The following is a 23,988-nucleotide window of genomic DNA, read 5'->3' on the forward strand; positions in this document are numbered from 1 at the left end:
CCACCCATTTGCTTATAAACCAGCTTAATTTTCCTTTGAAACCTCATGGCAGAATTGGAGGTTGAGATAAGCAGGTTTAAGCTGATGAGGGCTCCAAAAGCTCTTCCTCTTGCTTTGCCATAGAACCATAAGCAAGGATTTTGTTGACGGGACTTCAAGGATGAATTATGCCAATAGATTTCACTTCTTATTGAAGTTTATGTAAGAATTAAGCATTTTTCTTCAAGAAATAGGTTGGTTTTTTGGCTGTGTTAAACATTTCAGTAGGGGCTTGAAGCAGAGAAAACCAAATCTTGCTCTGAATTCTTTTAACTGATGCTTGGCCTATCCAATGAGAAGTATGAAACCAAAACCTATCGTCGAACAGGCTGGGAAAAATACCATTTAGTGTGTTCTTAAACACCAATATTATCAGTTTATTAGAGCTTGTTTTCTGGGCTCTGTGTGCAATTTACAACTAATTGCAGGGGAGAATTTGCAAAATACAAGAGTTGTGAGCATTTTTCATGCCAAAATCTTGAGCGAAGGCCAAGAACCTTCACCAGCCTTTGTCAACTGACCCAGAAAGAGGAATGAGACAAACAGGATCTGTAAACAAGGATCACGTGCCCTTCACAAATCCATTTTGGAAGGATGGTTGCCTAGGGAAACAGGAAATGGGGAATTAGACAACAAACAAAAAGGATTTGCCAAACAAATTTGCTGACTTTTTTTTTTTCGGGGAATTATGATGAAAACTGTTAGAACCCTGAGGATTTCACCACATTTCTAAAGCTGAAGGTGGAGCAGAAGAAGAGCTGGGTAATTGTACCACAACTATTCAGAAAGTACAAAAAAAAAAAAACCCACTTCTTGACATCTTTGTCCTAAAGGAAGCAATGGGAGCCATGGAATCTTGAGTTCATCTGGAATTTTGTTGAGTTTCCCAGCTTTTCCAATTAAGCTTTTTGGAATCAATGCTTCCTTTTACAAATGAGACAAGAACAAAGTCACTCCGTTTACATCTGCACGGGTCATCTAGCTCTATCTTCAGGCAGTTTAATCCTGAGCTGGTAGTCTCCCAAATAGCTCTAGCCGTACCTTTCCGAAGGAAATAGCAACTTTCAGAAGGGTTTTTGTGCTTCCAGAAGTCATGGGTGGGAAGGGAACAAGAGATTTTGCACTGGACTTGTCGTTAACAGGGAAGAAGTCAGCCTGTGGATGATTTTTCTTCCTCTTATCCCCCTCACCCTGCCTTAGAGGGCATGTGCAAGAAGGAAGTTGGTTACGTGGTGACTTCTGCATGCCTCTGAGCATGGTTTGGGTTGGAAGGGACCTTAAAGCTCATCCAGTTCCAACCCCTGCCACGGGCAGGGACACCTTCCACTAGAGCAGCTTGCTCCAAGCCCCTGTGTCCAACCTGGCCTTGAACACTGCCAGGAATGGCACTTGAACACTTCAAGGCCAGGTTGGACAAAGCCTTGGGTGAGATGGTTTAGTGTGAGGTGTCCCTGCCCATGGCAGGGGGTTGGAACTGGGTGATCTTAAGGTCCTTTCCAACCCTAACTATTCTGTGATTCTATGGAGCAGCCACAACTTCTCTGGGCGCTGTGCCAGTGCCTCAGCACCTTCACGGTATTCTCCACTGTTTTCAGTGTGTAACTTCTCTTTTCTTTTGTCAGTTCCAATGACAGGTTTCACTCAAAGGGCTACCATTGATCCAGAACTGAATGAAATCCATGTCTTGTCAGGGCTCAGTAAAGACAAGGAGAAGCGGGAAGAGAATGTAAGGAATTCCTTCTGGATTTATGACATTGTGAGGAACAGCTGGTAAGTTGATGAAAGGGGTGCTATTTCTAACATCAGTGCTGACTTCCTTTAGAAAGCAATCCTGTCTCCCAGGCAATCCACAGCCTCTTAGAGCCATGGGGTGGTAATGTTGAAGACAACAGAGTTCCCTTGAGGCACCTTGTTTTCCCCATGATCTTTAGAGACGCCATAGCAGTAAGCCACATGAGGGAGAGACATCATCATAGGAACTTCTTTATTGGAGGCAGGTGGAGGGATGAGGGGAAGTGAGCCAATATAAGGAGCTTTTCCTCTACGAAGTCTTAAAAGCCAGGATTCATCATCAGTGCAGCAAAGGCAGTCAAACTGAACTTGTTAATAGTAGGAGGTAACTGCTGCATGAACAGTGGTGGTAAAGTCTTCATGCTCTTTCCGTGCTGCATCAGGGGTACTTCAGGTAGCTACTAGATCCAGTAGTCTGAGAAAATATTTCCATATCCATTTCCTGTATTGTATTTGGCAGCTGGTTCCCATTGTCCCTTTCCAGAGCTGGCAACGTTTTTGCATTCAGGGTCTCTCTTAGTGCGGGGGCAATCACTTTGAAAGGTGTGAATGTTGCTTATAAGAATGGGTTTTCAGTTACAACTTCATTCTGCTTAAATCGGTGCTGGAAATGTTAGCTTTGCTCCCGTCTGTGGCCAATACTGCTGTGTCCAAGATGGTATTCTCCATAATGAGAAATACTTCATGCTGATAATTCTGTTGGCAAATCATGCAACATCTAAAGATACCTCTAAAGCTCATGACACAGAGTTTTCTGGAATTGTTTTCCTGTTTGGCTTGTGATTGAGGATTATGTTCGGCCAAGATGACCTTCTCTGCTTGTTGGATGGGGTTTTTTGTAGTGTTAACTATAGGGATGCAGTTCCCTATTGTCCTCTATGTAGAGGACAATACATAGACAAGAAAATCTTTGGTGTTACATGTCAGGCAGTTCAAGTTGACATCATTTGTACCTTAAAGTCTTTTAGTAACTTTTTCTACTTCCTGCAGGTACTGCTAATCATTACTTCCTGCCTTTTATTTCAGGTCTTGTGTCTATAAGAATGACCAAGCAGCAAAAGAGAATCCAGGTAAAAGCCTTCAGGAAGAGGAGCCCTGCCCAAGGTTTGCCCATCAACTGGTGTACGATGAGTTGCACAAGGTATGAGGGTCCAGTTTACATATACAGTGTTTAAAAGTCTTATTACTCTTGAAATGTAGTTTCTTCTTCAAAGGTGGTACGATGAATATAGCTTCTTGTATAGTGTTAATGTGGAGGGTGCCTGTCCTTTAACTTACTCTAATCTTTTGCAATCGGGTGCTAAGCTACTTGTGTCAATGTGAAGTAACCATGATAGGTCCTCCATGAAGTAAACATGCAGACAATGGTGTATACTAAACCTTTATAAAGTTGTCAGGCAGCTAGCTCTTATCTGTTCTTAATTGAAGCTTCCTTCTTTATCCTCAGGGACTTAATGTCACAACCTGTTGGTGACTAAAAGGTCACAAATAGTTACCTATGTTTCTAGGAGAAACTCTCTTTGAAGGAACTAATCACTGTTAACAATCTGCTCTGCCAGAGGTGCTTTTCTTTGCCCTGCACATCAGCAGCAAGTACTGCAAACTGTTCTTTAGCACTGTCTGACTTGAATGGACACGTTCATGCTTAGATTGATTTTAAATGGTTTATAGGGTACATGAGCGCTCAGTAAACTTAGGGCTTTGTGCATGTTAACCAAAATAAAGGAAAACCCCATGGATTAGGTACCAGAATTGTATTAATCTATGAATTCATTTTACTGTGACACATTTACTTAATCTGTCACAGATATTTTGCAATTGAAAGAAACCTTTTCCTAACCTCTGAATTGAAAAAGACAAGTATATTGTAGTCTTATCATTTCATGGGATGTTCATCAACTTTGGGAAACCCAACTAGCCCAAGGGGGTAAAGGGGCTTTTAAGAAGGATTAGGTGCTTCTGTATGGAGAAGTCGTATTGTTTGTCGTCTTCACAATGATAGACTGTAAATACTGTTCTGCCTTTAATGGCTTACTTCTAAGTGTAAGAATAGAATAGAATCAACTCAGTTGGAGAAGACCTTTAAGATCATCAAGTCCAATCGTTACCCCAGCACTGCCAAGTCCACCCCTAAGGTACTATGAGATTGAGAGTAGTATTTTGTAAGTTACTGTGAAGGTTGCTAAATCATGGCAGTTGCCCAGCTTTATCTGAAGAGCTGTTTGATGTGCTTGTTTTGAAGAGCCTTATTTTTAGAAACCTCTGTTCCAATGACCTTTCTCAACTTCTCTGATATAAATAAGGAGAGCCTACATCAATGGGATGTAGAATACATTGTTTGGAGTGCTTATTTTTAAAGCTGTGGAGAAAGGTAGCTTCTTGGACTTCTTGAGCCCCCTCACTATTTGAAGACCCCTGTGGCATGTTTCGTATCAACAGTTCAGAGTTTGAAATACCAAATGATGTGAAGGGGAAAAGGTGAATGAATAAACAGTCCTTTTTCAACACTTCCACTTGAGATGTGCCTCTCCCATAAGTCTAGCCTTGCGTTTCAAAGGTGGTGTGTCCTGAAACTACTGGAAGAGTGTTAGAGCGCTTCATTTGAGCTACTGTGAATGCAGAATGAATTTGGGGTAAAGATATATTTAATGTTTCCATGTTTGGCATCTCAGCATTGCTAGAACCTTTTCTGAAGGCAGTCACAGTAATGGTTGTGATTTCTAATTCTAGATAAGATTGGTGTTTTCATCCTCAGTTGTTCTTAACATTACATTTTGTCTTTTTGATGTACTCTGTATTCAGGTGACTGTTTCCTTTGTGCTCAGGTCATGTGTTTGGCATCTTGTAGCAAGGCTGCTGTATTGAGATGAGACAAATCTGCCCTTCTAGGGACCATGGGAGTACTCTCTGCAAGTCAAACTAAGGCTCTGTAGAGTTTATGGGACACTTTGGTACATAGGCCTGTTAGTCATCTCCCAACATCATGTCACTTTGAGCATCTCTAGTACTTCCCACTCACTTTATCAGTGACCCTTGTCTTTGGGGAAGATAATGGTCTTCACTGCTCATCTGAGCTATGGTACTTCAGTAGTACAGCTTCACCAGCAGTGCTCTGATGGGAGCCAGAGCATTAGTCTGCAAAGTCCCTTTTATCTGAGCTTTCCTAACAAGCATGGAAGTGTTTCTTTTTCAAAGAAGATGTGTGATTGCTGGAGTCCTTTCACACTATATGGGTGTAATCTGCTTATCCCCAAATGAAAGACAGGCTTAATACAGGTTCTTTATTTACCCTCTTTGGTGACAATGAGAAATTGGGGTCTTTGAGGACAAGATTGGAGAAAAGATTGGTAATCCATCAGTTTGAGTATTGTTTGCATCAAGAATTTTGAATGGGGCAAAAAGAGTTGGCTCAGATCTTTCTTTTCTACTCGTATCTTACGTGCTGAAGGGTTTATCATGCTCATAGGTTTTTCCTAAAGAAAGAGATGAAATGGTTTGGGGATGTTTGTTTGTAAATACCTCGGGAATCTGCTAGAGGGAGGTTTTAGCAGTGCAGCTGTTTTATTATCTTAAGATGTAAGCAGTTTAAGAGAAGTTTCTTCATCTCCTAAGGGACAAAGTAAGGCTAATAGTAAGATGGAACAGCTTGTCTGCACAGCAGAGTTATCTCCCTCCAGAATAAACCTCTCCGAAGATGCTGACATAGTAAATAGCCTTTGATGTACACAGTCAGTCAACTTTTTTTGCTCTGCTTCTCATTTGCTTAGGTTCATTACTTGTTTGGAGGGAATCCTGGCAAGTCCTGCTCTCCAAAGATGAGATTAGATGACTTCTGGTCTCTGAAGCTCTGTCGACCTTCAAAAGAATACCTGCTAAGACACTGCAAATACCTCATAAGGAAGCACAGGTACAGAAACAAAAGGGGGTTTGCACTTTTCTGTTCAAAAATGTCTGTTTTTTTTTAAAGTTACTAAAACCTGAATGTCTTGTAAATGGCTTTGAGAAATATCCCTTTGATGGTTATATAATGGTCTGCAGATTTCTTGATTCTTTTTTGTTAAAAACCTAAGTTTAGTAATAGGACAAGGAGGAATGGCTTTAACCTGCCAGAGGGGAGACTGAGATGAGCTCTTAGGCAGAAGCTCTTCCCTGTGAGGGTGCTGAGGCGCTGGCACAGGGTGCCCAGAGAAGCTGTGGCTGCCCCATCCCTGGCAGTGTTGAAGGCCAGGTTGGACACAGGGGCTTGGAGCAAGCTGCTCTAGTGGAAGGTGTCCCTGCCCGTGGCAGGGGTTGGACCTGGGTGAGCTTTAAGGTCCCTTCCAGCCCAAACCATTCTATGATAATAAAAAGCAGTGGGGTATGGCTGAGCTACAAGATGAACTTCATTCTGGTGTTACTATGTTATTCTAAAACTAGAAAAATCTGGGTATTGTGTGGGGAGTCATGGGGGAATTTTTAGATTCCCTTTTCACTCTGCTGCTCATCAACATGTGTTTTGGTGCTGTCACCTCCCAAGGAAATGGAATGTGTTTCTGAAACACTGTGCTAGGAGATAGTAACAGCTCGCAAGGATGCTAATGAAGTCTGGGGGCTGGATGCCTTTGCACATCTGAGACTCAACCATGGTGAGGTCATCAGAGTTTCTCATTCAGAATCACTTGAAAGATCTCACTTATGCGGAATTCAGCTACACAGTGACGCTTCCTGTACTGTGGCTGCTTCAGAGCTGCCTTATATTTGCTATTTAGGGCAACAGCTTTTTAAAATCAAACTTCTGGTGTTGCATTAGGCAAGAAATTGCAGCAGTCAGCCAGCCTTTCAAGACCCAGCAAATGATTTGAAGGCAGTAAATAGCTCTTTCTCCATTCTTGGTGAGAATACTTTGTTATCGGGTTCTGCCAAGTGTTGGAGGTTAGCTTTCACTGATGATATTTTACTTCTGAGGCAGCAAGCAAATTGCTTTACCTAACTCACAATCACTGTGGCTTGATGAGGCCTTTTGCAGATTAGCCATGCAGTAGATGAGAATACCTACAGGAATGAATGAAGGTCTGTCTCAGTAATCTGGGAGGTTTATTAAACCTACATATGGTTGTATACATATTCAGCTGTACAGCCTCCAGAGACAGCTCTGGATGACTTAGTTATTACTTCCTTAAGTTGCACTGAAAGGAGATGTTGCTGCATGTTATCTGGCAGAAGTTTGGGGTTTATGCACCATACTCCCTTTTATTGGGGTCCATAGGAGGGGGCCAGGCATGACCAGCCCAGGGGCTGGTATGATGGGTGCTTTGATGGAGTTCATGTGCCTGGCAAGGCTGGAGCTGAACTGTTGTAGAGTCACTTGGCTGCCCATTATCTGCATTCCCTCAAGCTCTGGGTACCAGAACAGGTACTTGACTTGCAAATCCACTGTATTTGCTGGAGCCCTGTTTGGCCTATTAACTTGTTTATAGCAGTCAAGCCATAGTGAAGAAGAGCAGTGAGGTGTCAGTGGGTCCCTTTGTTTAAGCTACTTCAGCTCTCTGGATCGTGGTGATATCATCTAAGAAAATCTGTGTGAATATTTAACTACCAAAATGTCATGTACATCAAGTAATAGGTATAGTCTTTGTGCACTGCCTAAATGCACTTGCATCTTTAGGTGGTACCAAATTTGGGCTACAAATGTCCACTGCATTATAAACAACCAAGTAGATGACCCAGATGAAAACGTTACATGATTAACTCTATTCAGTGTGACTTTTTCTTCAGTTTGACAAGCTACAACCTCTTATAGGTAACTGAAATATATTATGTATAAAATACCTTGTGTTTCTACAATGCACTTGATGCAAGGCAGTTAAGTAACTGAGAATGCGGTTTTTAGGGTCCTCATTTCTGCTGTCTGAAAGTGTCTGAGCTGTTTTCGTGGAAAGGTTTAATTCTGTGTATTGATGATTCAGAGGATGACAGTGTGATACTGCACTCAGCAGATAGGTGATAGGAGAAAAACAGAGATCATTTTAAACCTCATCCTTTCCAGGCTTATGCACCCACCTCAGAACTGCAGGGAAGGAGCTGTGCTCACTGAGGATGATGAATCCAGAATCACTTTCAGCTCTGTTAACTTCATAGCGAATTCATAGGAGTTATAATTTCTGTTCATTAAAAGAAAATGAGGAAATAAGCTGTTGGTGCATAGGATTTCCATGTACATGTGCTTTTCCTGAAAGTGAGAGTATTTAGGCCCAGTGTTCATTGAATCTGGGGGTTTCACCCACATCATCCCTTTTTCTCTTGTTTGTCAGCAGCAGGGAGCTATCTCCATCCCTGTACTTCCAGTTACACTTCTGCATGGTCAGGAATGTAAATATCCCTGGGACAGAAGTGCTCAAGGCTTGCCTGTGTCTGAGCTGTTCTCCTCACATGGGGTGCTACTCATACCTTACTCTGTCTGTGGAGAGCAAATTGTACTAAATGGTTTATATTTCTGTATCAGTCATAGAATCCCAGACTGGTTTGGGTTGGAAGGGACCTTGAAGCTCATCCAGTACGAGCAGGGGCACCTTCCACTAGAGCAGCTTGCTCCAAGCTCCATCCAACCTGGCCTTGAACACTGCCAGGGATGGAGCAGCCACAGCTTCTCTGAGCAGCCTCTGCCAGTGCCTCAGCACCAATTGAAGTTGCTGTACATACTCCTTCAAATACTTTTAGTAAGAGTGTGATACTTCACCCTTATAACTCCTGTACACCTCCCCAAAAGCCCTTCCTCTGTATTTCAGCTTGTCTGGAAGGCGTGTTCTTCAGGGAATACAGGATCAAGCTGCCATTAAAGTTGTTTTGCTTGGAAATATTGGGCTGAAGGTTTTCTTAGATGGCTTTGCTCTCTGTACAAATAGTAGTAGTCCTAGAGGAAATGGCTGTGTTCAAGTCTTCTGTCTCCTCTTTTCAGGTTCGAAGAAAAAGCTCAGACTGAGCCTCTTAGTGCACTGAAGTACCTGCAGAATGACTTATATGTAACTGTGGATCACTCAGACCCTGAGGAGACAAAAGAGGTAATGATGAATGATCCCTGGTTTAGTTATAAAGAAAAGTAAATTCATGTGAGAGTTTTGGGCCTCTTGAACCTTGGTTTTTATTCAGGTTGAAAAAGTTCTACAGGTGTGTGACACTTCGTTGTATCATCTGTTTCTTTGCACTGAAGATCATAGTGCTGTAGCAAACGGTCACTTTTGCAACTGCAGTTCCAGATAAAATAGCTTTTGCACTCAAAACAGTGAAGAACTAGGCCTTTGTTTTAATTCCAGGGTACTGGTGTGTATTTTGGGAGCTTTGATTGAAATGTAAACTCTGAAATGTCATGAGTCTGTAGTTGGTTGTGTAGTAGAAAGTGAGTAAGAAACTCACGCTGCCTTTTGGCTTGTCAATATTAAATAGCTCTGGGGGAGGAAAAGAGGCTTTTTCTCTAGTTGATAAGTATTTCTGGAGGCAGATTGTGGATATGCATTGCTTTCTAGCCTTCAAAGCTTGTTTCCTCTGCCTTTCTATTATCCAGTAGGCATGTTCTTTTATTTGTTCCAGGCATTTGTTCCCATTTCCTGTTTTGATTCCCTGACCGAAGTGCGTGTCGCTTTACACAAAGGATTACAGAAAGAGTGAGAAGTGTCAGAGAAGGTGGTTTGATTGGACTCTGCCATGAATTTTCACATGGAACTTGGGGCAGCTGACTAGATGCCCAAGTGGTCAGGGTAGAGGAGGAAGAGGAGACCATGGTTCTGACTCTCTACTTGTGTTAATGACTTGGGAAGTGATTTGAGAGTTCCTTCTATAAAGCTGTGATAGGGGAATGGGCTCTGTTACTCCATGCTGAGTCTCTGCATTAAATCACTTAATCAGATAGTTCTAAGTTGTTACTTTAGGTAAAGAAAGGATCCTCATCCAGACACTAAAACCTTTTGAGGGAGAAAATGCATCTTGCATATGCACTGTGTAGAGTTGTGGGGTTGGAGGAATTAAGAAGAAAGTATTTACTCAATGTCAGTACCTTGGAACTGATCACACTGGTCATAAATTCTGGTTAGTCTTTATAATAATCTAATCCAGTAAAATATCCAGGTGCTGTGCCTGTAAGGCCTCTGTTAAATGGCTTCTCAGTTCAGTTCATAGACTCACAGAACAATGAAGGGACCTTGAAGCTCATCCAGTACGGGCAGGGACACCTTCCACTAGAGCAGCTTGCTCCAAGCCCCACCCAGCCTGGCCTTGAATGCTGCCAGGGATGGGGCAGCCTCAGCTTCTCTGGGGAACATGTAGTTTCACATCCTGTCTAGACCTTTCTAGCATGGGGAAGGTAAATGACACACAATCCTGCATTATTTCAGGTAGAAAAAGAGGTACTTTTTTATCACTCCTATGCAGCATGCCCCAATTATGCCCCATCTCCCCAGTGTGGTAACACTTTCCTCTTTATAATTGAACTTATAATAACCTCTAACATAAAAAAACCATTCTGCTGCTCTCTTCATCCCTTCTTCTCCCTCTCACCCACTCTTAAGGCCATGTCCTATGTCCTCTGATCTCCTGTGTTTTCTCAATGTGTGCTGGTAGCCTATGAAAGCCATGTCTCTCTTTGGCCAGTTACTCCTAAAGAGACCTTGTGTCTCATGGCTTGCTGTGCCTTTTTGTTGCCTGAACAGGAAACATTTGGGGTGTGATCAGAAAGCTCCTCTCCTTTTAGATTGTGCTGCCTGCTGTCACCAGCAAACCAAAGGCACTGCCATAAAGACTCCACGTTGTGAACATCTGGCACAGGAAAGCCTTTTAATACTCTACATTTGATTTACCCAACTCAGTGTGGAGCATTTACCTTGGCCACCTTATAAGAATGAAGAATTTACTTGACTGCATGGGCTCCTCTGAGATTTTGAGGGAAACTAGTAGTTTTATCATATAATGTAGAAATAGAATACATATTATCCCTTTTCACAGGGCATACTAGTATTGTGCACATTAATGATGTAGCCTATGAGTAGCTCAATACAGCTGAGGGAATATATTGTGAATCATTTCTCTGCAGGCTTAGTGCCTGATCCAAACAAAATTCAATAGCTTCTGTCTGGTCTGTCACATCAAGGGTACCGCTCAAGCTTCCATTCCAGTGGTCTCCTAAAACCATGTCACAATTGCCGGGAGGCTTTTTTGTGTCTTGTTTTTCTTGCTCATTTTTTAATAACATTTTTAATTATGCCGTTCCAAGAGCTTTAACTTCCCAAGTTTTTTACACTGGAGCAGATCTGGCAGGGATATGGCCCAGAGCCAGCCTCTACACTGGTACTGACTGGGTGTATTTCCAGTTGACGTCAATTTACCTTCCGGTTATCACATTGAGTTGGCTTTTTGCTCTGGCATCACGTCTTCAAATAGCTCTTGTGCTTTCCAAAGGACTGACGCAGGCTTTTTGGATTCCATATCAAATTTCAAGCACCAGTTTGGTTGTGTATCTCAGCCCAGGCACCTCCATGCACTGTCTTTAGTTATATCTGAGATCGTCTTAATATCAAAGGCTGTATATCTAATCGGCTTGTTCTGGGCTGGTTACAGCTGTTGAATCATAGAATAGTTAGGGCTGGAATGTTGTAAGGCTTCTTAGCATGGCAAATCCTAAGGGAATTGGTTTCTGCCTGTTGTTTCCCTTCTCTTTAGGCCAACTGTTAAACTTGGGAAGGACCAAGTTGAATAGGTTTATCCCAGACTTCATGCTGTTGTGCTTTTGGAGGCTGGTATATGTGGTTTCATGTTTTATGGACTGGTATATGGGTAATGTTATATTACAAGCAGAATTGCACTTTGAGGCAAGGCTGACTTGCTTTGTAAGAGAATTTATTCTAACTTAGTTAGGCAAGTCCCTTCAGCTGTTTTGAGTTGGGTGCCAAAGAAAACAAACAGGCTGTTCTTGAATCTTGCTTTGGTGTTAGTAACCAATTTTGTTTAAAGTAGCACGAATGATTGATAGTAGGAACATACTCCCAGATTTTTCCTCCTTTGTTATGAATTTTAGGTATGTTAATAGGATTATAGTTTTATTTCTGGGGGTTTTATTATTCCAAATGAAGTAGATGACTGCAAATAACGGGTATCATGCAGTACATGTTTTAGTGGCCATAGGCTCTATGCCAACTCTGCCTCTGCTGTTGCCATAAATGCAAACCCAGTTCTCTTTGACTGTGATTCTGCTTGAAATCATAGAATCATAAAGGATTTGGGTTGGAAAGGACCTTAAAGCTCATCCAATTCCACCCCCCTGCCACCTTCCACTAGAGCAGGTTGCTCCAAGCCCCTGTGTCCAATCTGGCCTTGAACACTGCCAGGGATGGAGCGTTCACAGCATTCTTGAGCAGCCTGTTCCTGTGCCTCACCACTCTCCAAGGCTATAGATGATGTTCCTTGAGCGCTAGAGTCATCATTCCTGGACATACCCTGCTGAGTGGGCTCTAGGAGAAATGAAGATAGTACAAAAAATGGCTAGTGCTGTCCGTGTAAAGGACAGCAAGATGAGTTTGTACATTGAGATTCAGCTCCTGGTGAAGCTCAATCCCATGACTGCAAGCAGAACTTGCAGTATGTTTTTCTTGGAATATAGTAGGAGAAAGAGCAAGGACCTGGAGGCCAATTTGAGGCCTGACTAGCCTGTAGACTGAGGCAGGAGGCCCCTGTTCAAGGCTGCTTCATACTTTCCATTCTTAAGACCTTGTCTCCAATAAATTTGCCAGATAAAGCCAGCGGGGCCCAAAAGTATTGTTTGAGTCTGCATTAGACTGATATTTCTGGGAAAATTGAAACCCAAATGGGAAAAATAGTTCTAGGAAGGAGCTAAGAAAAGCATGCTTCTCCTCTTCGTGTCCTGCTGTGATTCTTTGTAAAGCTTCAGAGGCTGAGTGCTGCAGGAGGAGAGGTTTTGGAGACGAGGAGCCTTTCAGAAACAGCATTCAGCCCTCCCAACTTCAGCGAGGGATGGCTCCCTCCTCAAAGGATTTGAGCCTCTCTTTGCTGCTTTGAGCTGTGCTACGACAGAACTGGTCAAGGCCGAGGAACTGTTTTATGCTGTGATCTGAGCACTTGCTGTATATTACAGAGGGATAATTATGTCTGATTCATCCAACCTGCCAGGTATCCCAAGCAGGAGTTACTCATTCCCCTTTAACTATTTCATTTGGCAGAGGCATGCAGCAAATATACCAAGACTTCTATATGGCAGAATTGCTTTTTTGCTGTAGGTAGAAACAGCTTAAAGTGCACACAGCTGGTGAACAGTATTGTTGGGAACACAAAGGCCATAGCTTGGGAAGTGCCAGAATTAGTATTACTTATGTCTTAATCTGGCCTCTCTCTGAATGTGGTTGATTATATTCATTAACTTTCTATTAGCCAGATATCTATAACTAATATATGTATATAACTAATATAACCTTATATTAGTTATCCAGATAGATGTATCTCCAAGGAACCCCGGCCTCAGTTCAGAAGGTGCGTTTGGTCTCTGAAAGAGAAGTTAGTTGTATAACAAAAGGGACCTGTTGTCTTCTGAACAGAGACTTCATTTGGAATGCATGAAGGCAGCGAGGCAGAGGGATTGTCAGCAGAAAACAGGTGGTGCTGTGATCAGAGCACTTGGATGCTTCTGCTCTGTCCTCTGTAGTGGTGTTGCTATGTGACGTTAAGCAAATGGGTTTTCCTAGGTGGTCATTCATTAGGTCTTTCAGTCTGGGGCCTGATGGGAGAGATCCGAGGTGTGGTTTGCTTGAGAGCTTTTGCAAGTGAACTCAGGAGCTGTTGCATAATACTGGGTGTGTTGAGAAATCAGGTTCTGGCTGTTTCAAATAGGGGGCCCAAAATTAACCAGGATTTGAAGGGCGTCTATTGTGATAACAATTAATATGATGGAAAACCTGATGAGGAAATGAATTCCTTCTTTAGAGCAGAGTTTGAGCTTCAGGGGAAAAAATAAAGCATTGGATATATGCTGTGAACACTCTGTGGGAAACCTGGTCTTGAGGAAGCAGTAACCATCCCATGTGTGGGAAAAAGAGATGGGGTCCTTTGAGAGAACATCCTGGGGTTAGTTGGCATTGTAATGCAAATGCAGAATGAACCAGCTTAGGCTCAGTGCTGTCCATAACTGATGCCTGTAACTTAGGTGCTTGACTTCGGTGTGAGAAAGAGCTTTTTAAATGTGAAACAATGCATAAAATATAACTTCAGAACAAACAAAACAAGAAACCTCAATGTTAACTGAAGTGCAGTGTCATCGATGAAGGAGGAGACTGGATATTGCTTCCCCACACAGCTGGAAGCAAACTGGTAGCCGTGAAAATCCATCATGCATTGTGCAGATGAGGCTGGAATACTTGGCGAAAGAGCTTTTCCAGGGATTTTTGGTCTCAGTTCAGCGAGTTACTGACTGAATCCTGCTTATATGTTCTCTTAGCTGGGCATCCTGAGCCCTAGCCTCAAGCATGGCTTGCTTTCTGTTCACAGCAGGATGGCTGCCCCGTTGCTGGGGGAGGCAAGGGAACCCCTCGGAGCATGTGGATCCACTTTGTCCCAGCAGAGCCATGCTTCATGTGCTACCAGGCAGTTGGCAGCGGGCCTGTAAGGCAATTGTGTGGGATGGAAAGATGGCCAGGACATGGCATTTGCTATCAGGAGCAGCATGGATTTAGCCACAGGTTCTATTGGAACTTTTTGAGCTATTTATGCTGGGCATCTGGTTAAGTACATTGCTGATTTGGAGCCAAGTTAGGCTAGTGGTGAAATACACATGTAGCATTGCAGTCCCCTTTGATTCATATAACCAGACCTCCCACTCAAGAGGGTACTTAATCAACCTCTTACTTGTGTTGTGCAGTTTGTCAATCCTCTATCTATCTCGCCTGTTCTTAAATACCTCTCCAGTATTACCTGCATGTTGTAGCCTCTCCAGAAGATGCCGACTTATTCTGGTGCGCCACTGGCTTTATTTTACACTGGGTTTTCTCTTGGTGTCATGTTGATACTGATCTTGCTGAAGTATTCTTGTGATTTCTTGTACTTAGGTATAGATTTACCTTTTTGTAGCAACCTTTTGCATTTGTGACTCTTGCAGTTTTCTCCTTGGATATTCTGTGGTGGTTCTGCAACCTTGACTCCTTTGAACTTTCTTTACAAGAGCTTCATGTTTCAGACCACTTGGTTGTTTTCCTAGTGCTTTCTTTATATATTTCTACTTGGTAGAGAGCATCCAAAAGTGGTTGCCTTGTTGTAGACGAGACTTCCAAGCCTAGCAGCAGGAGTACTCAATTTATGTGAAGATCCCACTCCATTGCATGCATTTTCTGTGCATTTGTCATTTTTGCTATAGGGTGATGCTGATCTATTTCAACTCCTAAATGTGTTTTCACAGAGCCTGTGCACCCCAATCTGTTTGGTATAGCTGTTTTTTCCTGTTCAGGGTGATTTGCACTTTGCCCTGGTGAACTGCGCCTTGAGCCATCACTGTAGCTTTGGACAAGGGTCTGTAGGGACAGGCCAAAGAGAATGGCTTGAACCTGCCAGGGAATGGCTTGAACCTGCCAGAGGGGAAACTCAGATGAGCTCTTAGGCAGAAGCTCTTCCCTGTGAGGGTGCTGAGGCGCTGGCCCAGGGTGCCCAGAGAAGCTGTGGCTGCCCCATCCCTGGCAGTGTTCAAGGCCAGGTTGGACACAGGGGCTTGGAGCAAGCTGCTCTAGTGGAAGGTGTCCCTGCCCGTGGCAGGGATTGGAACTGGAGGAGCTTTAAGGTCCCTTCCAATCCAAACCAGGCTGGGGTTCTGTGTTTTTATAAGCTGGATGAAATAAAGAAGCAGTCTGCAGCCTGTCTGCTGCCATGCTGTCAGTTTGTCTGAGTGTGGTGTGAGGTCTGTGGACCCAGTGAATGTGTCCTGTTCTGTTCAGGAGGTTCTCACTGAAAACCCAAAGTGATGCTGACCCTGGGGCGCAAGTGCATCACTTGTGATTCATGGCTCCATTTTGATGTCAAGCCAGTGATGCCTACCACCAGTAAAGTCATTTGCCTCACTTGCTGTTCCCTGTTAGTTTAATCTAGATGAGGCTATGATAATTTGTCTTAAATACCATATAAAAGCATCAGAAGTCCTATGAAAGTCAAAATGTACAATGTCTATTGCCAGGTCCCCTCCATAGGGCCTGCTGCCTTGCAGAAGAACTCAGTTTGATGTGATACAACTTGTTGTTGCCAAATCCACATTGGCTGCTACTCATCACCTTCCTCACTCCTACATGCCTGCAAATTGTCTGGGTTCCCATTTTATCTTGCAATTGAAATTAAACCGATGGCTATGTAATTCCTGGCTGTCCTTCCCACTCCTTCTCTGAACATATTTGCTTCTCTTCTGTTTTCTTCCCCCCCTTCTTCTTTCCTTCGGGCTGTGTGCTGTAAAGACATGCACAGAAGTGGCAAAAGATTATAAGCCTTTAAGGAATCTTCTAATTCTTGAAGGAAACATGACAAAGCACAAAGCTTTGTCTCTATGTGGGTAACTGACAAGAGCAGCCAGAGGCAGAGGAAGATTCCATGTTCACTATCAGTAAGACATGAAAGGAGAATAAAACTATGAATGCGTTACCTAAAATGGTTTTGTTCGTGATTCTGATGTTCCCAGTAAAAGTATTTATTATGATGGGGTTTCTTTAGTTAAAAAGACATTGTGGCACGAGTTCTCTGGCAGTTCAGAAAGGTTGGGGCCGTATAAAGCTTCCTCTGTGTTCAGGAACTTGATTCTGCGCTCTAGCAGTTACCCTGTTCTCGTGTTGTGTAATCCTTGCTGGGGCTGTACCACGTTGTGGTTGTGTGTGCAAGAGGCTCTACCTTAATCCTGCTCTCTGGTATCTGCCAGAGAGGCAAAAAAGAGTAAATGCAAAACCAGCTTTTAGGGCTCCCAGTCAGGTACCTTTCATTGCTTCAACACTGCTCTTAATTCTAGGAAAAACCATCCGGCTTGCTCTGCCAAGGTGACAAATTGTGTTGCTCTTATGAAAGTTGCTGCAGTTATTCACATGTATGGCACAGTAGCTCCAAGGACTGTGCAAAGAGAACTCAGCAACTCCAAAACCACTCTGACATCTATGAATCTTTTAGTTTTTCTCCTGTGTGCTGTTAATAACACTTTTTCCTTTGTCCCTCCTCTCCTGCAGTTTCAGCTTCTTGCCTCAGCGTTATTTAAGTCTGGCTCGGATTTCACCACTCTCGGTGAGTATTGTGTATCAGAAGAATTAGACTGTGTTCCCTCTGATAATTGCTATTAGTTTCGACTGGTTTTCATATCAAATGTTACAGTTCACATCAGCCCTTTTTGGTTTGAAAATGCAAAATGCCATTGCATAGACCTTAGAGAGAGTATTTATACTGACCAGTGCCCCTGTGCCTCCAGTGGTTTTAAACCTGTGCCTCCTGGGCTCATTTTGTGGCTCTTATTACAACTGATGCCTCCCCCAAATAAACAGCAGCTTTGGTCAGAATAAAGCCCCTCCTGTCTCGTCACTTGGGAATGTCACAGCGTGGCTACAGCTCTGTTTGCTGTGATAACTGCAGTTCCTGGAGCAGTTCGGTTCACCCTGTTCTTTGCAGAACTAGTTCTGTGGGCAGAATGTCAAGAGCGCAGAGAACAGTGGTGTGGAGGGCTGGAAACAGGAGCTCTGAGCCAAAGCCACAATTTGTTTCACTCTTCTGTCCAGTTAACTCTTCTGAACAGTCGAGAGATTAATCCTGGACAAGCTATAGGAAGGCTATAAGCATAATTTACGTCTTATAATGTGTTCTCAAGTCACCGAGCTCTTGCTAAGGAGCGTGGATGCCTTCAGTTTTTAATGAACCAGCAATTCCCAATCTAAGCAATTGATGGAAGGAAAAAGCCCACTCCACTGTCAGCCCAGCTGGATGAGGAAGCTCAGCTGAGCTCGTGTGATTTGGAAGGTCTTATTTAGTTGATGTGATATGATGGATTCCTTAAAGGAAGAAAACCTAAGTTTCAGAACGTTGTTTTCTCCCCTAGTTTTAAGTGTTCTGAAAGATGGGTTACTTCTTGACACAACACTTTGTTCAGAGGTTGGCTCTACAGATACGTATATCAAGTGGTGCTTCTAAAATACAACCAAAAAAACCCCAAGCCCTCCTTGATTTGATTAACTTGCTTGACTCTGATTAACTGAAGAGTGAGTTCACTGAATTAATAAGCATTCCTTGGAGATCCCACTGATGGAAGTCATACAAAGCAGAGGAAATAGTTGTATAGCCTGCTCTATTGTTCTTGCTGTTGATGGTTTTAGTATGAGGATTTGGATAAGCAATACTCCAGACTAAACCCTCCCCTTTTGAGAGGCAGCACTTCACAAAAGGGGTTTGTAGAGCAAGCACCCTTGTGCCAAGACGCAGCTCTGATTTGGGGCTCCTGCCGTCAGCAGAGCTTGTCTAGAGAAGAACTGCATGCAAGACGAGGACCAGTTCTAGGTGAGACAGTCGTGAAGATAATGAGGAAAGCCTGAGGACAGAAGAAATGAGGCACCAAATAAAAATAGCTGCAGAGATTTTGTTTTCTGGGACATCAGAGCAGCCTCCTGAGGGTTCTTGCTTCCTGCAGTTCTTCAGGGCTGTCAATGAGCTTGACAGCCGTTTGCTTATTACTTTTCATATAGTTTGATTTCAGCGTTGGCTTGGGGTGGCCTGGTCTGTGTGTGTGTCTATGCTCATAGTAGTAGGCCAGAGAGCTGGGGGCCTTGGTTGTTAGCAGAGGTAGAAACAGCAAACAGGTTGAAGGAGGTGATCCTGCCCTTTTACTCTGCTCTTGTGAGACCCCGCTTGCAGTACTGTGTGCAGTTGTGGTGTCCTCAACATAAGAAGGATATGGAACTGCTGGAACAAGGCCAGAGGAGGCCATGAAGGATGATCACGGGCTGGAGCACCTCCTGTATGGAGACAGACTGAGGAGTTGGGGCTGTTCAGCCTGGAGGAGAAGGCTGCGTGGAGACCTCAGAGCAGCTTCCAGTGTCTGAAGGGAGCTACTAGGATGCTGGGGAGGGACTGTTCATCAGGGATTGTAGTGATAGCACAAAGGGTGATGGGTTAAAACTGAAACAGGGGAAGTTCAGGTTAGATATAAAGAAGTTCTTTCCTGTGAGGGTATTGAGGCACTGGAATGGGTTGCCCAGGGAAGTGGTGAATGCTCCATCCCTGTTGGTGTTCAAGGCCAGGTTAGACAGAGGCTTGGGGTGAGATGGTTTAGTGTGAGGTGTCCCTGCCCATGGCAGGGGCTTTGGAACTTGATGATCTGATGGTCCTTTCCAACTCAAACCATTCTATGAATATATGAACATCTGTCCACCATGGTCAGCCAGCCTATTCCACATTTGGAGCAGTGAGCACTGACTTCATTTCCCCTTTTCTTTCTCCTCCAGGATTCTCAGATGTCGACCACACGTATGCGCAGAGAACTCAGCTCTTTGACACACTAGTCAACTTCTTTCCAGACAACATGACCCCTCCTAAAGGCAACCTGGTGGACCTCATCACGCTGTAACAGAGCAATCACTGGACATATGGAAGAGGGGAAAAGCATCCACTTTCAGTATTTTCATTTTTTTACTGCATTGATTGACTGCTGGGATGAAGTAATATAGTAACCCCTAGGTGTTTGCAAGGGGTTTTATACTTGTATGGTGAATCCCTGAAGCTTTTCCCTTGGAGTAGGTTAATAAAATGTAACTGACATACTTCTGACTAAATATATATATTTTTTCTGACTTTGGATTTTGAGTTAGCAAATGGAAGATTGAAAGAAAAGTTTGGGGGGGGGGGGGGGAAGAGGATAAAAAATAAAACCCAATCATGCAGTGATTACCTATAGGGGAAAATTGTGGGTTGTCTGGAATTAAGGATGATGGATTTGATTTGGGGGGTTGTGAGGAAGTGGGGAAGGTTGTTCTTTGCTCATTTGTAGCTAGTCATGGTATATTGCTTTATCCTACAACTCCATCCTCAGCAGCTGAATAACTTGGAGGCAGGACACTGGCACGTGTTGAGGTGATAGTAATGTTGTGTCTTGAGTCTTGTATTGCAGTGTGTCTGTGAAGGGGAGCATGTGTTACAACCTATGTGCCCCCTCATCCCAGAATCAGGCTGAGTAACTGCATCTGATACCCCATTTAAACCTGAATACCTGCCTGCCTATCTCCTGTTCTCTGGAGCTTCCACTTAAACCTGCCAGGCAAGTGGGTACCTCAGAGAAACCAAGGGAACAACTTCAACAGGAGTGCAGTGCTCATCTGCCCCTTTTCAATGGATGTTCTGGTTTTGCTGCTGTACTCTTCCAGTGGGAATCCGTGCGGGTACTGGCAGGACTGGGTCTTCCATCACAAGCATCCCAGCCTCTGCAACCTGACTCTGGCTTGGGTGTAGGATATCTGAAGCAGATTGTCTTCGTTTACACGCACCTATGCTTCTGTGTGCAGTGTTTGTCGATGTGTAAATGTAAAGAGGATTGCTCCCAACAGCTTGTCTGCTCCCTCTGCAGTGCAGCTCATTCACTTCTAAATGCGTTTTAGGCCTAGATCTGAATGTTAGGGAGGCCTTTTTAGCATACATCCTTTTGAAAGCAAGCTGATGCATATGTATAGAATATGTATTCTTCCTAGCTGAAAGCCTTCTTTATAAACAAGGTAAGGGCTTGGTGCTGCACTGTCAAGTGGAATGAAGGATACACATACCCAGCAGCAGAATCTTTCTGCATTTGCTGTCAGTGCAAACTGGCAGATGTAAATATTGATATGAGACTGCAAAGCTTTATGTCCAGAGCTGTTCATGCCAGTGGGGTTTCGTTGCTGCACCCACCGTGGCTACATGACTCCTGTTGAAGTCTTGTGTGTGCAAAGATGATTTGGACTCTGAAATAAAACGAGTTAGTGAAGTGTCTTTTTCAGAGCTCGAGTGTCTGCTTGCTTTGATTGCATTGTATTGCCTCTTGATCATGTCCTTTGTGTGACTTTTGTAGTCCTGGCACGTTAGAAATGAATTTATAACCTCATATTAGTGTTTAATCACTTAGAAAGGAAGGAACAACATGTTGGAGGCTGGGCTTTGCTTGGCTTCAGGGAGGACCATGCAAACACAGGGTTTTTAGGTAACCTGTAACTTGAGGAGGCTGTTTAGATGTTGTATGCTTCAGTGGACAGCAAATCAGATGTCTGGTGGGAGAATCCACTCTATGTAGTGCAGTAAAGGAAATCTGTTGGAATTGTTTCATTGAAACATTGCCATTTAATGTGTTTTCCAGTGACATGGAAAGTTTTACGTCACTGCTGGGCTTTATGATGTGTTACTTTTGATGCTTTGTTAACTAAAGTAGAGCTTATATGGTACAAATGGAGATGCTGGTGGTGCTGGAAGTGGTTTTCCATTGAGATTAAACTCGGTACTCTTAATGCAATCAGTCCAAATGCAGCCCTCTGGTACTTCAAATTGTAATGCTGTTATGCTCCCCCATCACTTGTTCTCATTCCCTGTGTATTCTCCAGTGTCAGTTAGATGGTGAATCGTGCTTTTGATGACAGTTTTCTACTCAAGCAAGCCCTTCATAAACTTCTGTGTGTACATCTTTGGCTTCACATGAGGCTGAACCCAAAAGATACAGCTAGACTGAGTAGGAGCCATGGCGAGCAGAGAGTACTTTAGGAACGCCAAAAGCTTTGTGGATGGTGGTGCTGGTGAGCAGAGCATTGTGTCAGGCTTGATCAGTGTTACAGAAGTTCAATCAAAACCCATTGTCCCCTGCATCAGGGTGCATGCGAAGCCTGGCACCTTGTGTTCTTGTAGCATGGCATAAATGGATGATTGCCTGAGCGAGGTGAACATTGCTTCTGCGGGACTGACAGCCCCAGTTAGTGAGAGCACTTCAGGATGATCAAATACTGACCTACCTTTATCCCGAGCAGATCGATTTCGGCTCGCACGACTACAGCTTGTGGGTTACAGCTGGGCATTAACCAGCAGAAGCTGTTTGCTCAGCTCCAGCGTGTTTGTGGAGCAGCAGAGGCACCCTGTGGCCAGAGAGGTTAATCCAGAGTGAAAGCTTTGTGGCTTTGCCAAGGGTCTTTCCTCTGCTTCTGTGTCCTTTAGGAGCCCGAATGAAATGGTTACTCTGCATTGGTGTGTGCTGCACTACCTGCTTTAAAAAGCTCATTAAAACTTGGGAGCACTGAAGTATAAAGTTCCTTTCAAAACAAGCCAGTTATTGACAAGCGGCGACAGGGAGAGCTTGAATGTAATTACATGCAGATCTTTCAAGATGCTGGTGATGTTCCAGGAAAGCGTTGGATGTGATCAGGACAGAATTAACTGAAGTACAAACTGCAAAGAGAACCTGAAAATGTTGCACAGCCCACTGCATGCGGGGGTATAAATAGCCAGGCTGTGCGTAAGAAGTCTCTGAACCTCACCCTTACTGCTTGCAGGCTGGAGCAGAGACTGCTTTTTAGCTTAGACAAGACTATATGCCTCTACCTTGTACTATAAGGTGACTTTGTGTATGGATTTAACACCTCTGCACTCTGGTAGCTGATCTCTAAATTAAGTATTAACTTGTAAATAAGGGTATTGCAAAGGAAGGAGCAAGGAGGGGACTCGTTCATGGTGACTGGGGCCTTTAAAGCCAAAGTTAGAAGGTTCTGGTATGGTTTTTAAAGCTGTAGGTAGTCAGGGTGGGATAAACTTGTTACAGACAAGACTTTAGTTCTGATTTAGCTTTTGAGACCTATGAGTTTGGTTCTTCACTGCACCGGCTTTCAGCATAGCTGCCCATACAGTATTAATCAGTAGATCATCTCTTTGGAAAACTTTATTCTATATGCACATGTACAGTAATATTCTATATATGCAAAGTTGTTCCTATCAACTAATGCGTTCTTCCAGAGAAATAAAGCCCTTCTGATTAGATTTTGGGTCTCTGGGATTAGGCATAGTTGAGTTCCTTCATGTCTGTCTTATGCAACCCCTGGTAGTAGCCATGAGGCAGAAGTCCTTAAGAGTTCTTCCCAAATGCCTTCTCTAAACAAGTAACTGCTCTCACAGTGTGACCCAACATGTTTTCATGCAGGTGGCAGCAGAACCTACGTCTGTGGTGGTGAAAATGAGATTACAGCCACTTTCTTGCCCTCTTTTATTTTGAGGATGCCATTAATACCGATCCTGTAGAGGCAAAGTGGTTGTTGAAATACAGTTTTTATCTTCTGGCTCTTTTAAAGGCGTAACATTTGTGACATTTATTCTTAAGCATATGTTCCTTTTGCTGAGTATCATGAGGAAGGAGAGCATTGTCTTGGAAGAGCTTAGTTTGCCCTCTCTCTGCACAGCATCCTGTATGTGTAGTTTAAGTAGTCATATCCAGATGTAGACGTGAACGTCAGGGATTTGGTGCTGTGTGTCCCAGGATGGCTCTGTGTGCACAGGTACGAGCTATCTCCAGGATCAGAACATTAATAGCAAAATGCCACTCTCCTTTTGAAATATCAGTCTGGGAAGACCCACTTGGAAAAGCTTTTCCTAAGGTATTTGCTGTGTGCAGTCACAACTGAGAGGGAAATGAGGAGACTTTCCTAAAGAGCATACTAAAGCTTCCCTTTGTGCAGCTTGTAGCAGAGCAGGGATGCAGTGCCAGGCTTCAGTTCTTGCTGAAACGTTTTGGTCACTGATGATAATAAAAGGCCTGAAAATGTAATGACTCAAGGTGTCAGTAAGCAAATGAACTGGAGGCACCTATTGCAGGAGGGCAGGCTCTTTGCAGAGGGCTAGTGGCCAGGGATTGCGATGGCTTCATCTGTGTATTTAATCAGCAGCCACAAGTGTCAGGGTCTCCATGAGCTCTTCCTTCTTCCAAAGCAGGGGAATGACTCTGGAAGAGCGTTTTCCATAGGGCTCTGTGGGACAGCTGTTTCCTGCATCGTTTTCCTGATGTGTGCAAGTGTTTAGAAGGGAGTTTTCTTTGTCACAAGGTTTAAATGCTGATGGTGTGCTGCCGTGTGAGTGCTGCAGACAGCGGGTGAGAAAGTCAGAGCTGTGTTCTGACTTGAAACTTGTTTACTGCTCTTACTGTAAGGT

At 43.6% G+C, this 23,988-nt stretch overlaps 1 protein-coding gene across 2 annotated transcripts in view; it reads left to right on the forward strand.

The window, feature by feature from the left end:
• Positions 1-19,610, forward strand: part of MKLN1 (muskelin 1) — a 110,450-nt gene extending 90,840 nt beyond the window's left edge. For both annotated transcript variants that reach the window (XM_057425542.1, XM_057425543.1), the window contains exons 13-18: positions 1,662-1,809; positions 2,857-2,971; positions 5,598-5,737; positions 8,765-8,867; positions 17,040-17,094; positions 19,296-19,610. In XM_057425542.1, the coding sequence (XP_057281525.1) occupies positions 1,662-1,809; positions 2,857-2,971; positions 5,598-5,737; positions 8,765-8,867; positions 17,040-17,094; positions 19,296-19,417 (683 nt within the window). In that variant the 3' untranslated portion in view covers positions 19,418-19,610. The remainder of the gene's footprint in view (positions 1-1,661; positions 1,810-2,856; positions 2,972-5,597; positions 5,738-8,764; positions 8,868-17,039; positions 17,095-19,295) is intronic.
• The last annotated feature ends 4,378 nt before the right edge of the window (positions 19,611-23,988 follow it).

This window comes from Pezoporus wallicus, unplaced genomic scaffold, assembly GCF_028554395.1.
Source record: "Pezoporus wallicus isolate ANWC-B61680 ecotype Strahan unplaced genomic scaffold, APGP_CSIRO_Pwel_v1 contig_4722, whole genome shotgun sequence".
In the NCBI taxonomy this organism is placed as follows: domain Eukaryota; kingdom Metazoa; phylum Chordata; class Aves; order Psittaciformes; family Psittacidae; genus Pezoporus; species Pezoporus wallicus.